The sequence below is a fragment of the Engraulis encrasicolus genome, chromosome 7 (assembly GCF_034702125.1).
Source record: "Engraulis encrasicolus isolate BLACKSEA-1 chromosome 7, IST_EnEncr_1.0, whole genome shotgun sequence".
NCBI lineage: Eukaryota > Metazoa > Chordata > Actinopteri > Clupeiformes > Engraulidae > Engraulis > Engraulis encrasicolus.
Window position 1 is genome coordinate 37,783,300 of NC_085863.1, and position 15,524 is coordinate 37,798,823.

Below are 15,524 nucleotides of genomic sequence, written 5' to 3' on the forward strand. Positions count from 1 at the left end.
AATCAAGCTGTATCCCTGTATATCTTGGATCCGGTTCAGCAAGAAGAAAAAGAAACAGCTTGAAGTAAATCAGGCCGAAGTAAATCAGACAAACATTTGCTCAAAGTTCTAGCCAGTCCATTGATTAGATGTATGAGGTGTTGGCAGAGGCTGGTGGAAAAGACTTTAAATAATGAACTCAGCATTTGTCATCGAGATGGAAATGCAAGGAGCTCTACCAATGCGATTAAAGGCATAAAGAGGGACTGCCAAATTGACTTCCAAAATAACATAGCCTGTGGAGTAAAATTTGTACAATAAATTCTCTGGGTACATTTCTGGTTTATCAAACTGCCCCAGTGTTTGGCATTAAAATGGGAAATTCTTTCATTCTTGTAACTGTTGTCCTCGAAGCAATGAAAAGACAACACATCTTGGTTACAAACTAACACCATACTGTGATGTGAAATGCTAGATGGGATGTGTACAGTGACCCAACAAGGATAGGTGGTCTTTATTGTTATTGTACAGATAGACGCCTTTATAATAAAATTGGCAGGGGGAAACTGAATATTCCACCTGACCTCATGTACAACCTGGAAGAAAAGACCTCCAAACCCATCTTGACATTCTACATGCTCTGTGAACCAAGTAATTCTTCAGGGTACTATTACGACACTGATTACTGTAGCCTTCTCACCTTTTGTCAGACAAAGAACCTCTTATTACAAAGAGAAGGGGAAGGATATGTAGAACTAAAGGGGTGTTGGGCCCTGAGGAAAGAACATAATATTGTTCCCCTCTTCCGATGATGATAATGTCTGACATTATTTTTTTTCTGAGTGGCCCTGTCAGGTCAGAGTCTTTTGAATTGTTCCAAGATTCCATCTTCTAATGGTTCCCCTACTGGTCCTGGGTGGAAATAATGACTGTCCACGTAATTTAGGCTTTGACACTATCATTTATATGTTACATGAAATACACATATTTAATAAGAGACACACTGATGAAAAGAATCAAGCTGTGTCAGTCATGTGAGAATATCCAAATGTGGGGAGAATTTTCTGTTATTCTGTGGTAATTTCTTGTCTGTCACCACGGTATCTATCAGCACACAAAATTTGGCATCGCCTACTGGTCCATACAAAAACCCTCTCAAACATGTGTTCAAATCAGTGCAGGTTATTCCCCAAAGGTCAATACTTCATTGTCTACAGTTGTGTAAACCAATGTCTGAATGACTGAACACCTTTCCCAACACAACGCACAGACTACTGTGATTGGGCTGTACATTTCCTTCAATGTGCTGGCTTGCATCCACTACTGTGGGCTTGACTTGACACTTCGATTTATTGCATGAGTATGTGTATTCAATCAATTAACATTAAGAAAGAAAGAAAGAAAGAAAGAAAGAAAGAAAGAAAGAAAGAAAGAAAGAAAGAAAGAAGGAAGGAAATAAAAGGAAAAAAGAATGAAAGATGAAATATGAGGTGGTCTGTGATGGGCCTATTCATGTTAACATAGACTAGTTGCCTATTTTACACCACCTCTCACTGGAATCTGAGTAGGTACACACAGTCTTCTAAGCAAACAAACCCAAAATGAAGCCATGCTTTTGGAGCTTTGGTCTGTTGTATTTGGGATTTCCAGAGCCAACCGCTGACTAATATACTCCCACGCATCTTCCCAGCAGATTATGATGACATTTCGAAAGCGAAAGTGAACAGATGGGAGAGATGAGGCACTTTGCTACCTATTTACCACTGCTTCAGAACAAACTGTTATAAAAGAAGACGACTCCATCGTGCGTCGTCATGGTCCAAAGAGTACGCGGGACTGCGGTGGGATGCTCGGGGAGTTGCGCAACAACGCCGGTGTTTCTTTTCGCAGTTTCACTTACAACTTTCTGCATCTGCGTCTGTGTATTGTTTTTCCAAGCGGGGCAGATCAGTGAGCTAAAGTCAGAGTTGATGAATTTAAAGACGAAAGTTGAGACGGCGGATATGTCGGGGCATGCCGCTTGCTGCTGGGTAGGTGAGTGATGTTAGAGACTTTTGGCTTAGCCAGGCCTACTAAGATATCGTTTCAATGAATAGGCTATTACACTATAGGATAGGCCTGTGTTGTTCTTTTTCAACCCATTTTCCCTCAACCAGATGAACAGTCAGGGCAGGGAAGATCAAGGTTGGGTGGGTTAGCCCTAAGGAAAGGGAAAGGAAGGCAGACATATTACCCTATATAGCCTACAACATAAATCCATCATACATTGACAGACGTTTAGTAACTTAGCCAGAAGCACCTTGCATAAAGAAGGAGGAACATAAAAGTGACAGGTGGCTAATTACACCTTACATCAAAAAGCCTACACGTAAGTTATAGCCCACATTACTGTCGCAGTACACGTGTTCAGTTGCAAGTGGTGCCATAAATACAATTTTATTAAATGTAGGCTCATTTCTCCCCCTGTAGACCAATGTCTTTTGTCTCTACTGCTCCTTTGGCTCACAATCCTGAAAATGATGCTGCTTACATTAGCTATAGCATCCTGTCACAATGCATCCATGGTCCCCATGTGAAATGCATGAAGGAAGGCTTACCTCTAAAAGCTGCCTGGGAGTGGCTTCTTACACACCATCTTCAAAGTCCCCAGGCTGCTTCATTGAAGAAGTGATGGAGATGGTCTCTTCATGTGTATTCATACCGACTCCTTTCTTCCACCAGACCTCCCACTATGTCAAATGTGTTCAATGCCACTGTTGTCATTAGCTGACATACTTGCCAAAATGATCTCCTCCACAAGTTGCAACACTATTGTAGGTGTAACATACAGCCAACAGCACTGTCCACCCATTCGACTCAAAACTCTCACTGGCATACAGTTGTGAGTCATTTCTTATTCAATTTAACAGTAGTGTAATTTGAAAATGCCTTGTTATAATTTGCATTTATTCAGATACGAGGACTTCTTCTTTGCTAAAATTACCTCCTTCTTCTCTACAATGCCACACAGGTATGGGGCTGTTACAGGGACACAACAGGACAGAGTCTAAATAGAGTCAGAAGAGAGGCCTCAAAACGTGGAAGACAGCGGCGGCAGAATCGAAGTAAGTCATTTACATTGCCCGTTATAACCCAAAAAGGTACTAGATGTATTAGGTTCATTATGCCTTCTTGTTAAATTAAGTCATTACAAACATGTATTGCAGTCTAGATTTTTTTTTGAGTGTGATATGATCATCAAGCTTTGTAGTGATGATGTGTTGTGTGTCATTGTGATTACACTTCAAAGCTTTTTTTCTGGAGGCCCATTTTACCAAAAGCTAAAGGAAATTGAGTGTAATGTAGTCCTACTTCGTATTAAATCTCACACAATCTATCGTTCCTATCTTAACATGTGTCATTTTGTCTCGTGTGAGACCAAACACTGGCTGTTTGCGTTGGACAGGTCATGCTGTTTGCAATGGCCCTCTGCCTGATTCGCATGACTTTGTTAGAGGAGGTTATCCGCAGGTTCCGCTTCGGTGACCCATTCATTATCAGAACGCAATTAATCACCAGTGACCCATTAATTAGTAGTGTTTAACATGGCCACATCTGACGTCTTCTCACAAATGACTCCCCGATCCTCTATTTGACCTCAAGAGTGGTCGGGCTTCAGTCATAATAGCGCTATTGTTAAGGCACTGACCACCATTTTTGTGAGGAAACGAAACTCAAGTATAATACTCTGTGACAAGATCGGCTCATAAGCATTCTTCACCACTCGCCCGTGTTATGAGAGTAGCCAAACTTTGCCTGAATAAAATGTGTAGAAAATGTCTCAGAGTAACCCCCCAAAACAATCTTATCATTCCGACTAACTGCACCAAGTTCCAGACATCATGCCCCCGTATAATATAATAGTTGTCTGCAGGATAAAGGGCCCCAGTAGCTGGGCGAACTAGACACTAATGAACACCTTGGAGAGACTCTTCAGCAGCACTCCTCTTCACACTAATGAAGTTGGATGGCTCCGACTATTCTAGAAATGCATAATACTAGGGTGAAAAAAGTGTAAATGGGCATCCAAAAATGTGCAAGCCGCATGCAGCAACATAAATAATGAGTTGTTATTATCTCGTCAGGGCTATGGCTCCAAAATTAGCCTGGATGCCAGCTGTACAGGAATGTCTGTACAGGAAAATGAAGTGTTCATTCAACTCTTACTGAGTACTCTGGGACCAAATACACTCTAGAAGATGTTCAAATTGACTCTCTAAGTGTTGACTTGACACTGTTTTCACTGTGGGATGCCAGCCGATGCTGTTGCAGTAGGCTACACCATATGGTTGGCACAGAAGCGCTTCTGCTGCTCTTACATAATGTTGGTTATGTATTATGTGACAGCCAGGCTGTGTAATGTGTCAGAAGCAGGAATCATTACAGTGGTTAGAGCAGCATGGGCCAAAACCTAACTTGGCCACACATGCACACATGTATAACACATCAGCAGTGGCTGCGTTTTGTATCGTTTGACATTGTGACGTACTTCAGCAGAGAACCGCACGCTCCTACACCTGCAGGCTTTGTCTTCTCATTCACAGGGTAAGTTCCCACAAATATCACGTTTTTCAATAAAACTTGAATGTTTTTGTGGCAGTATACATAGAACATAACTCCCCTGTGCTCAGATGAAGAAGACCGCACAGTCATAAAATGGACACCTGCTTGGAGTCAAGGGGAGGGGCTATTGGTATCCGGGGAGACGGTGACCGTGGTGACCGAGGGTCCTTACTTCCTTTACAGCCAGGTAGAGTCAAAGAGTCGTATTGAGTCGTACAGGCCTTTAAATGACATCTGGTAGAAGCTCTGGAGAATACTTAACTACTTAGCTTGCACATGTTGCAGTTGAGTTTTGTAGAATTTACATTTGGAGAAAACTTGCTCTTATTTTTTATGTCATGTTAAAACACACACACACACACACACACACACACACACACACACACACACACACACACACACACACACACACACACACACACACACACACACACACACACACACACACACACACACACACACACACAACCCTTTAACAGGTACTCTACAGGAGCACCACCTGGATTATGGGTCAGGTGATCATCAAGCGCCTCAACGGCACCGACACAAAACTACTGAAGTGTGTGAAGCACATGCCTACAGACGACAACAACAACCCCCTAAACAGCTGCTACACTGCTGGTTAGTATCTTCTTGTAACAAATGCCAGTTAGCAGAGTAGCAGAATGTTGTAAACTTTCCTCCCAAGGCTTCATACAGAAACACTGCTGGCTGAGCTAGAGGCCTGGCTTTTAGCTCTCTTGGTAGTGCAAGTACTGCACTGAATGACTTCTGGTTACACTTTGCATGTTAAAGATTTGTTGATGAAGATATTTAGTCCACATTTAGTCCAACACTAGTCACCGGTGAATCTGCATGAGGCTTCAGGAGGAAGCTTTACTTACATTGTTCTCCTCTCTGGCATCTGTTACACACTCACAGTATACACAGTAAAAAAAATGCAAGTTAATTCAACACTTTGAGAGTACTCTGTGACCAAATGAAGAGTTTTGTTGTTGTTTTTTTTACTTTTTGCCATTCAAATAACATACTTTTTAAACCTATACTATGAAATGCATTTTGCAATGCAATGCAATGTAAGCAATGCAATGATAGCCGACACAAATGTCAATTTCCCAAAATGTTCTAAAATGGATATGTCATTTTGTAATGAGGCTCTTCAAATAAACTCTAGGTGATGTTAAATGGACTCTCTAAGAGTTGAATTAGCACTGCAAACTGTATTGTGTAGCAGACGAACGGACAACAGGCTGCTCACCTGCAAGTTGTGTTATTTAAGAAATGTCCAGGGTCTGTATAATGCATACACAAGGCAACTTGTAGAGTAGAGGAAGGAAAATAAGGAGATAATTTATACCCATGGGTGTCACTGGGTAATGATTGTGCAAGAGTGTGTGCATACAGCTTTTAATATTTATATTTTGGTCTTGCTTTGATCAGCACAATGAAATGCCAGTGGAGAGGCTAAGGCGGTGAGAAAGAGGCAGAATTTGTTTTTCAGCCAGAAAAAGCTCACTTAGGCCCAAAGAGGAGTGTGAATAGCAGCAACACTGAGCTTTTCATTTCATTTTTGTATGCGTCTGCTAATGCATTTGGCTGGGTTTATGAGTGTGTGCCAGCTTCATTTCAAATGAAATGCGTGCACATTTGAATGAATTATTATACACAATGGCAATAACAATGTGTCAAAATGTGTTTTTCAGGAGTGTTCTTCCTGGAGTCTGGCGCCGTCCTTGAGCTCTCGATCCCCCGGCGGTCTGCCAGTCTCATCCTCACCCCGTACTCGACCTTCTTGGGCATGCACAGCCTCTGGTAGCGGGGGCAGAACCACTCGCTTTCATCCTTAGACGTTTAGTGATGTACACTCTCTCACTCTACCCGGAACTGCAATTCATATTGTTTACGTTACATACTGCTGTTGTGATGTTGGTGTGGATGGTGAGGGGTGCCACACTCTCTCTCATCCCTCAGATGATGACACACTAAGCAACATTTAGAGCAATGTTTCTGGGAAACAACACCATACGATTTTATTTGGATAGGTTGTTATCACTACAACACTTTTATCAGAATTACTTGGATGAGCAGTGGACAACTTTTGTTAATCATTCAATCAAAAAATTAGGAGCCAGTCATGGTGTTCCCCACCAACATGATTCAAAAAGTTTCCCTGTGTATCATTATCTTTTTTAGTCCCTTGCTCACCCTTGTCCCTTGTACATGCTCACTCTCCCTGGAAATAGCACATGTACAGTATGCACCATGCACTACACTACTACTGTGATGCTGGGATATACGGCAAAGCTGGTTGAGTGAAAGCTGGTTAATGGAATGGAAAGGTTGTGGTAAAATCTGAAACATGAATAGACAGTTGCCCAGTTTACTGATAGTAGACCAGTTTGTTACTGCAGAAATGTTACTAAGTTAAAGGTTTGTCATTCGATAACTTCTATGCTTTACCCCCAATAGTTCATGTATGTAGGCCATTGTCAGCAGCAGAATGTGTTTGTTGGGCTGCTTTATTATAAATCTCATTAAGGTTCCAGGAAATCTAAATACAGTTATCGTTTTTCAATTATTACAAAGTATATTTTGAAATAGTGCTGCCAAGCCCTCTGGTTGGAATTATACCTGAACATATTGCTGTTGTTGCCGAATGTTTACTTTCACATAATTTTATTAGGGGTGTTCAATAAAGCTTGGTACTGCCTAGAGATGTTTGCACTACATTCAATTGGGAAGATACAGATTCTCATCTATGTCGATAGAAGGAGCTCATTTATTGGAAACTAGTCATCCAAAACCTAGTTCAGAGGCATAGCTCCTGGTTGTCCTTTATGAACTGGTAAACCATTTTCAAGACCCAAAAAATAAGTCCAGTTGCAACTTGGTTGAGATCCATTTGGGAGAACTTTTGTGTCTATCCAAATAGTATGATTATATTTTTTTCTGGTATGGTGCTGGGCATCGTAGGCTCTAACTTACCAGACAGCTTGAGGTAAATATTCCATCAAGAGAAATGTTCTAGCCAAAAGCTGAATATTTTTGTTGGCAGAACTACTATTGTGTAACTGTGGGCATACATACCCAACACAGACTTTTGATGGTGTATTATTTAATATAGAGAAGTGCACCATAATCAGACTGGAAGGAAAAGTACTTGGACTAGAAACTAGTTGTAACTTTCGCAAAATCCCTGTTGTTTTCATTCATCTCTATACTCATCTCTTCTACCTTTGTTTTGAACTCACCCTATGGGGTTGTATGTTGTATCTTCTTTGCTCTGTTGCCTTGTGTTTTCTGAGGTATGTAATTTGTGTCTGCGTGCGTGCGTGTGTGCTAAGCTTACTAACAGGTGGCGCTATTACCCAGATATTGCCCAGGGGGCACCATTGGGCTTAGTATGCCCCCTGAACAGCAGTAGGCACATGGCCAGGCCATGACTCACTTTCATGTTGACCTGAACCTTAAAAACCCAGGGAACAGCGGTCTGTGCGGGCCCTAATTCATTTTAATTTCAAATGTTTATTATCTCTGGGTTTATTTCAATAATAATGAGACCAAGGTGTGGTTACTTGTGGTGGAACATTGTTCATTGTTTAAATAACCAGTACGTTGACTCACTCACGGTGAAAAGTCGAGGCACTGATTTCTTGGACATGTTTCATTATATAAAATGTCACAGTCTATATGCATGTTCAGCAGTTAAATAAAAACAACTTGTTCTTTTCCATTGGTCTCTGAATCCATACGATCCATTTACCCTGGCACTTGAGTGCAGGGAGAAACAATGTTTTGTTCAGCTTGATCCTATAATCATTCAATCCAAACATACACTTCAGCAAAAAAAAATCCCTAGGGCTTGTGTGCAGCAGTGTTTGTCCTGTCTTTAAAACGTGGCTGTAATTTCTTGTTTTGAAATAGATTTTGTGCTGAATCACAGGCTGATAGCATCTCCCTTGCTGTATCCATGCTTGAGCGAGCCTAAACCCCCTCTCCTGATTACTTTTGAGCACCAACTCTCATCTCCACCCGTAGGTGACATCCATAATCATTTCATCTTTGTACCAAGTCCCTGTCGTATTGGATTCTGTCATGAAACCAAGCGACGAACAGGAGGCACTCTTCAGAGAAACATCTTTTTCAAAAATTGAAGCCACGAACAGTGCACCGAGTACAACGAAAAGTCTACAGTGCACATAAATCTTGTGGCGTTTTTCTACCGTTCTCACACTCATGTCTTCCCTCCCAGAAGGCAGAGGGGAAGGGGAGGTCTAGCAAGGGGTCAGGAGGATAATGCACAGCAGGAAAATGTAAGTCAGCACCTCTGGTCTGTGGAGAGTTGCAGGGGTTATGGGTAAACCATGCCACCGTTCTCAGAGAGCTGCCGCATATCAGTCATATGAACTCACTCACAGAGAGAGTCACACCAGAGGAAGACGGAGGGACAGAAAACAAGCGAGGGACGCACGCTATGAGAACAAAAAAATGCCACATGTGTCTAAATGTGAACAAGTGGCTCGTCTCTTCCTCTCATTTTCTCCGCCAGCGAGAGTTCACTAACCTTTATTGTGTGCCGGGGTCAGGTTTGTGCTCAGGCACATTGCATTCATCAGTTCCATACATGAAAGGCCCTCACTTGAAGAAGAGGGAGGGGGAGATGGGGGGAGGTTATGTAAAAGAAACGGGGTGTCAATGTTTCAGTGTTAAACTTTTATAAGTGCAGATAGAGTATTTTCAACACAGTGGAGTCTATGTAAAACTGTGCAGGTGGCCAATGTCATGTAGGTGTAATTTCAACTCCACAGCTCTTAACAGTTTTAACGGTCAGTATTGAGTAGGAATAACTCTGAAAACTTACACTGACCAGAGTAAAATTAACAGTAGGCCTAATTTTTAATTCGACCACCTACTGTGTTCTAGTAATTTGTCTCTCAACAGTAATATAACTCTAGTAATTTGACTCTACACAGTGTTGCGAATACTCTGGATTTATATACTCAAAAATATTGACACCCCACTTTTTTACTGTTCTTGCATGAAATGGAGAGATGGCAGGAAAGGTGGAGAGACGGAGGGGGGGAGGGAGGGAGGGAGAGGCCTCTCTCCTGGACTGCCATTAAGCACCTCCATTTGGCCACCCGAACACCAATGTCTCCGGCAGTACATCCGTCTGTGTGTGCTTTAGTGAATATTATTTGCCCATTAAGACTAAGAGCGGGCATGGAGCTGTGGCGAGGAAGCAAACAGCGAGCGGGGAATGCAAACAGATACGGAGGAGGGAGAGAGTGAGAGAGAGAGAGAGAGAAAAGGGAGAGAGAAAGAGAGGGAGACCGTATCGGGGAAATGGAGTGGGAATGGAGGCGTCAGGAAATAAAAAGCTGGGCAGGGTAAAGTAAACAGATAACGAACAAATCTGATGGACTATTTCACACGGTGCCACGTTGGGAGAGAAAGGAAGGTCAGGGCATGAATGAGGTGGCAGCATAAGGGGAACTATGGAGACCGAAATTAAGAGGTGACACGATAAACGTGATAATAGTGAGTGGTTTGATAACAGTGTGTTCAGATGGGGAGACAAACAGAGCGATAGAGCCAGAGAGAGAGAGCAAGAGAGAGGATAGGTTAACAGTATTTGGAGGGGATATGGGGTGAAAGGACAGAAAATGAGCAGATGTCAGAAGATGAAGTGTGGCCGTGAGAAAAGCAAAGAGAGGGAGATTGAGTGAAGGCCTGAGATAGGGACGCTGCCAACTCGATGTCACCACGCGGTGACGGGGTGTGCGCTGCGGGTTGTGTATTATTTGAAATCCTGTATTTGGTTCCCATGCACACACACAGTAATGTTTCACCCTGACCCAAATGAAGTCCTTTCTCTCTCTCTCACACACACACCGCTGTTTCGCACACTCACACAAATACACACACTCGCCACGCATTCATACACACACACTCGCTCACAAATTCTCTCTCTCGCTCTCTCTCTCTTTCTCTCTCTCTCTCTCTCTCTCTCTCTCTCTCTCTCTCTCTCTCTCTCTCTCTCTCTCTCTCTCTATTCCTCTCTCTCTCTCTCTCTCTCTCTCTCTCTCTCTCTCTGTCTCTGTCTCACACACACACACACACAAGGACACACAAATAGACGCAGACACACAGGTACACTCACACAGACATACAGAAAGCACACACACGTAAAACACACACACACACACACGCACATTTTCACACGGCAGACAGGCCTACTAAACAGCTACTGTACAGGCCCGGGCACCTTTCCCACAGAGAACAGGGCCAGTTGTGTCAGAGATATTTTTAAAGTTCAGCGACTCAGCACTATCACAGACAATGATGAAGGTTGTCTCTGTGTCGCGGCCTCACGCTGACTACAACAGGGGAGCTGTGTAACACGGGGGCACCGCAGCAGTGTGCTACTACTGTGCCTGCCCACCATGCCGTTAATTCATTGACTATGTAGATTGCGTTTCGTGGCGGGATATGCCTGAGGCGACTAACTGAAGTTGATGAGAAGACTCTGCGTGACGTCCGTGTACTTCCCAGGGTTCGGCTGTAGGGGGCAATGTACTCTCAGCCCTGGGGTCCTCTTGGTAGACCTTGAACGTCTCTCTCTCTCTCTCTCTCTCTCTCTCTCTCTCTCGGTCTCGCTCTCGCTCTCTCTCTCTCTCTCTGTCTCTCGGTCTCTCGGTCTCTCTCTCTCTCTCTCTCTCTCTCTCTCTCTCTCTGTCTCTCGGTCTNTCCCTCCCCATATGAAAAAGTCTTATTAAAAACGCATATGGATTATATCTGTTCCATAAGAATATTATAAGGGTCATACAAGGCACAAACCCACATATACAAATCTAACTATTTTTTTATTCATTTTCAGTCATATATGCCATACACGATTTATGTTACTATGGGCTTATATATTTCGTATAAGTAAAAAGATTGGAAAATAGTGCTGTTTTTGGATGAATACCAATCAGATGTGTGCTGTATTTGTGCCATGTTGTTGTTGTATATGTTACAGTAGGCCCTATGTGTATGCCATATTTAAAGGTGCACCATGCAATATTTGTTGTAGCTTATTTCCAGCAAGGGTGACCACCTGCTAATAAGTCCAAGGGGGGACAAGGGGTATGCTTCGGAGGGACAATGAAGGACAACCCCCACACCCCACCCCCCACACACACACACACACACACACACACACACACACACACACACACACACACACACACACACACACACATTTGTCTTTAGGCAATATAGGCCTATATATAATCAAAGTGAAGTTCTTCGTCAGGTTGTTTTTTTTTTTCCGGGAAGCTTATTTAGACTGTCTAGGCCTGTGTTATATACAAATATTACATTTAAAGTCTCATGCTTCATATGACAAATGTGCAGAATTCATATAAATATTGGTGTCAGAAACTGTTTAAGAAATGTACAAATTAAATCAGGTTTGCATATAATTAAATGTATAAACTTTATAAAATGTATATACAAATATTACATTTCAAGTTGTAAACTTCATATAAACTTAATATAGGAAGTCTGTAAAATCCAACTACGGAACATGTACGGAACATACGTGTGATGGAGTGACCATCACTAGGGTTGTGGGTGTGTTCTGACTAACATGCCAACAAGCCTGGCTCTTTGGTGTAGCGGTCAGAGCCCCGGTTTACTACCCCAGAAGGTCTGGGTTCAAGTCCCGGCGGGTCAACTCTACTCCCCTTCACTATAAATGGTGTCAGAAGTGGGATGGTACTGTGAGGCCATCGGAAGCGTACCCATAGTGTGTGAGCTGTAATTCCATGTGAGGGACCCCCAGGATTGGTGACCCCTGTGAGGGACCTCAGTGATAAGTGAAGCATTGATGATGGGGCACATTGGATGGGAGAAGCATGATGGGCAGTTGCGTGAGGGACACCATGAGTGTGTGAAGCGCACGGGTGCGCTTCCTGAAGGGGAAGGCCATGTGATGGAGTAACCATCACCGGTTCAAGTCCCAGCTGGGCAACTCTACTCCCCTCCGCTACAATACGTAAATTGAATAAGACTTCAATATGATTTTAACATAAAACGTGCATTATTTCTATAGGAATATAGTAGTTTTCTCCTATGTTTTAGTCAATATAATATAGTATTATGCATTGTTGGCATGTCAAACTCTTATAAGAATTTATACTGCATGCAGTCATGTTATACGGCATGCATATAAGTTCCATATAGTATTTCTTTTCGAAAAGGGGCCATAATCGACTATCATGATAGACATATATTAGAAAACGCATAAGTGACTCTTGCAAATCTGGCACATTTTTTCTATACGATTTCATGTAAGGAACATGCATGTTTGCAGTATATGAATCATATAATTCTTTTTCATATGGGTCAGGACACTGTTGACAGACAGGAAGGCTCTTGTGAAGTCAATTTTAAATACGGCAGCATTAAGAAATTTTGATTACGTGAATAAAATTAACGGCAAACTAGAATAATAAATCTACAAATAAATTAATCATCTATTGTATTAGCTTTGTTGCATTATGTGTTCCAATTTGGGCACTCTTGTCCCTGCCAGTTAAGACTAGAATACATTTAAAGGGATCAATCCCAAGAAAATGCTTTCTATTGATTTCAAAGTTCTGCCACTTTTGGGTCTGTAATTCAGAGAGGTTTTGAGAGGTAGCCTTTTGAGTCGTCCCTCTGTTCCAAAAGAACTCAGCACAAAAATATGTTTCATTTCTCTCTCTGGACCAGGCTGCAGCACTGAACAGAATGTCTGCAGGAAACATCGATTTAAATCTCTGGTCTTACAACAGGAAAAAAGAACTTTTAGAAAGTATTTGCCTCAACAAAGGGCCGGTGCATTTCTCAAGCAACCACACTTGTCAACACGTTTCTCGAAGCACTCACTTTTAGGGCTTGTAAGCATATACACATGGGCCCGCAAACATATGTGCATACACACATGCAACGATCATTCACTCTGTGTGTGTGTGTGTGTGTGTGTGTGTGTGTGTGTGTGTGTGTGTGTGTGTGTGTGTGTGTGTGTGTGTGTGTGTGTGTGTGTGTGTGTGAGTGTGTAAGTGTGTGTGTGTCCAATTATGTTCGCTCATATTGTCTCGTAGCAGAGCGTAGCATTTTGGACAGTACTGTAAATCTGTTGTGCTATAAGCATATCGTGTGTGGTCCATCTCCCACCACACAATACATAACTGAAACACAAAGGCTAGTGAGTGAACTGACTGGAATGCCAGACAGAGGAAAGCTATAAGGAGCTTTGGAGTGTGTAAACATCTGTTTATTATTCCGCAGCCGGCATGCAACCAAGCAGTCAGTCAGGCAGTCAAGCAGGCAGGCAGGCAGTCAGGCAGTCGGGGAAGGGGAGTTCCCTGCACCGCACTCTGGCATCCTGTAATGAGAAAGTTGGACCCTGCCTTTTCCCCTGCAGCACAGCCTTGAAGCGTGGACTCCCAGCACCCCGTGTGTGCATGCCTGTGTGTGGAGAAGCTGACGAGGGGGAAAGGGGTCAGCTATCCCAGGCCCAGAATTTGGTCCTCATTGCATTCATCCATTGTATGGCTTGGGTAGGGGGGCTCTTTCAGATGACTTTGTCCAGGGCCCGGCCAAAGCTCTCAGCGGCTCTGCTTGTGTGAGTGCGTGCGTGCTGACAGCCCTCTGGCCATTACCATTACCTCACTGACCAGTGCAGTCCAGCAACACAATGCAATGCAACACACTGGCGGCCCGCGGGGAAGTGGAGGGCTGGACTTGCCAGACTGTTACAGTAGACTAGAGTTCATGTCGAAAAAAAACTACGGTAGACTGGCCACTGTAAAATGCATTCAGTGGAAACTGGGATTTAAGAAAATAGGCCTATGATGGTTGATTGACACGAGATTACGCAGCAAGTTAACATAGTATTTTACTATATTTCTTCAATGTATTTTACTACAGGTGATGGTACTCAACTCTAAATGGTGGAAACAGGGCTGCTGTTGTGGGTAACAGTGATTGCATTTATATGCAGAAAGTATTCCCAGAGATTCTCTCTCTACTCTCTCTGGTATCCCTGTTCCAAACAGAATACTGCCAGTATTCCGCTTAAAACAAGTTCCAGAATATTCCATAATACATGTGTGGAAAACTGTTGTGCTACCGGAGTACGGCCGCAGTCGGAATAAATAAAAGAGTGTAGGCATGACTTGAGCACACACAGAATTTTGCCAATATTCCGTTCAAAATCATCGGAATATCCCCTGCATTTAATTGCACTTGCTGATTGGGATCCCTATTGCAGATGGGCTGTGTGTATGTAATAACAGTGGATGGCTATGTAATTAGTGTGGGTGCAAGTAGTCGCATGTGTCATCGCCGGAGTGATGGCACGGCTGCTAACTATGAGACATTTGGTTGCAATGTATTCTGTGGTTACTCTGTGGTCGGGTGCTTTCCCCATGCTCATGGAGTTGAGTTTCTTTACTGTCATTATTAGGACTACATTTTGGCATTTTACATGTGCCTAAATAGTTGTGGTGAAGGTAGTCAATAAGATAATATAATACTGTTGATGCCCCGAAACTATGTGGAATTTTGGCATCCCTTGCACTGCCCTGATGGTACCAGTGGAAATGCTTTGTGTGATGTTGCATTTGTCTTTTTTCAGACACTTGTTGGTCTTTTATGCCCTTATATGGCTGGGACAGTGAGAGTGTCACAGGAAATGACTGGGAGAGAAAGAGGGGAAGCATCAGGAAATTACCTTGCGTCAGAATCGAACCTGGGTTTACTTTGCAATGGTACAGTGCCTTAGCCCTTTGTGCCTCCAAATGTTGCATTTAAAAAGTCTCTGTGAAAAATCTTAGTGTCGGGCTGTGGCCTGAGATAACCCAAAAAGCCGGAGCCCTCTAATCACTGAAAGCCACATCAGGGCATGA

The 15,524-nt window shown here is 42.9% G+C and overlaps 1 protein-coding gene across 2 annotated transcripts; it reads left to right on the plus strand.

The window, feature by feature from the left end:
- Positions 1-1,493: 1,493 nt before the first annotated feature.
- On the plus strand, positions 1,494-8,041 carry tnfsf13 (TNF superfamily member 13). Of its 2 annotated transcripts, none has more exons than XM_063202518.1 (6): positions 1,494-2,009; positions 2,990-3,083; positions 4,513-4,563; positions 4,650-4,768; positions 5,061-5,202; positions 6,285-8,041. In XM_063202518.1, exons 1-6 carry the CDS (start codon positions 1,794-1,796, stop codon positions 6,395-6,397), a joined length of 735 nt encoding a protein of 244 aa, XP_063058588.1. In that variant the 5' UTR covers positions 1,494-1,793; the 3' UTR covers positions 6,398-8,041. The 2 variants fall into 2 exon arrangements, with proteins under 2 accessions (XP_063058588.1, XP_063058589.1); XM_063202519.1 differs by having other exon boundaries at positions 4,516-4,563.
- The last annotated feature ends 7,483 nt before the right edge of the window (positions 8,042-15,524 follow it).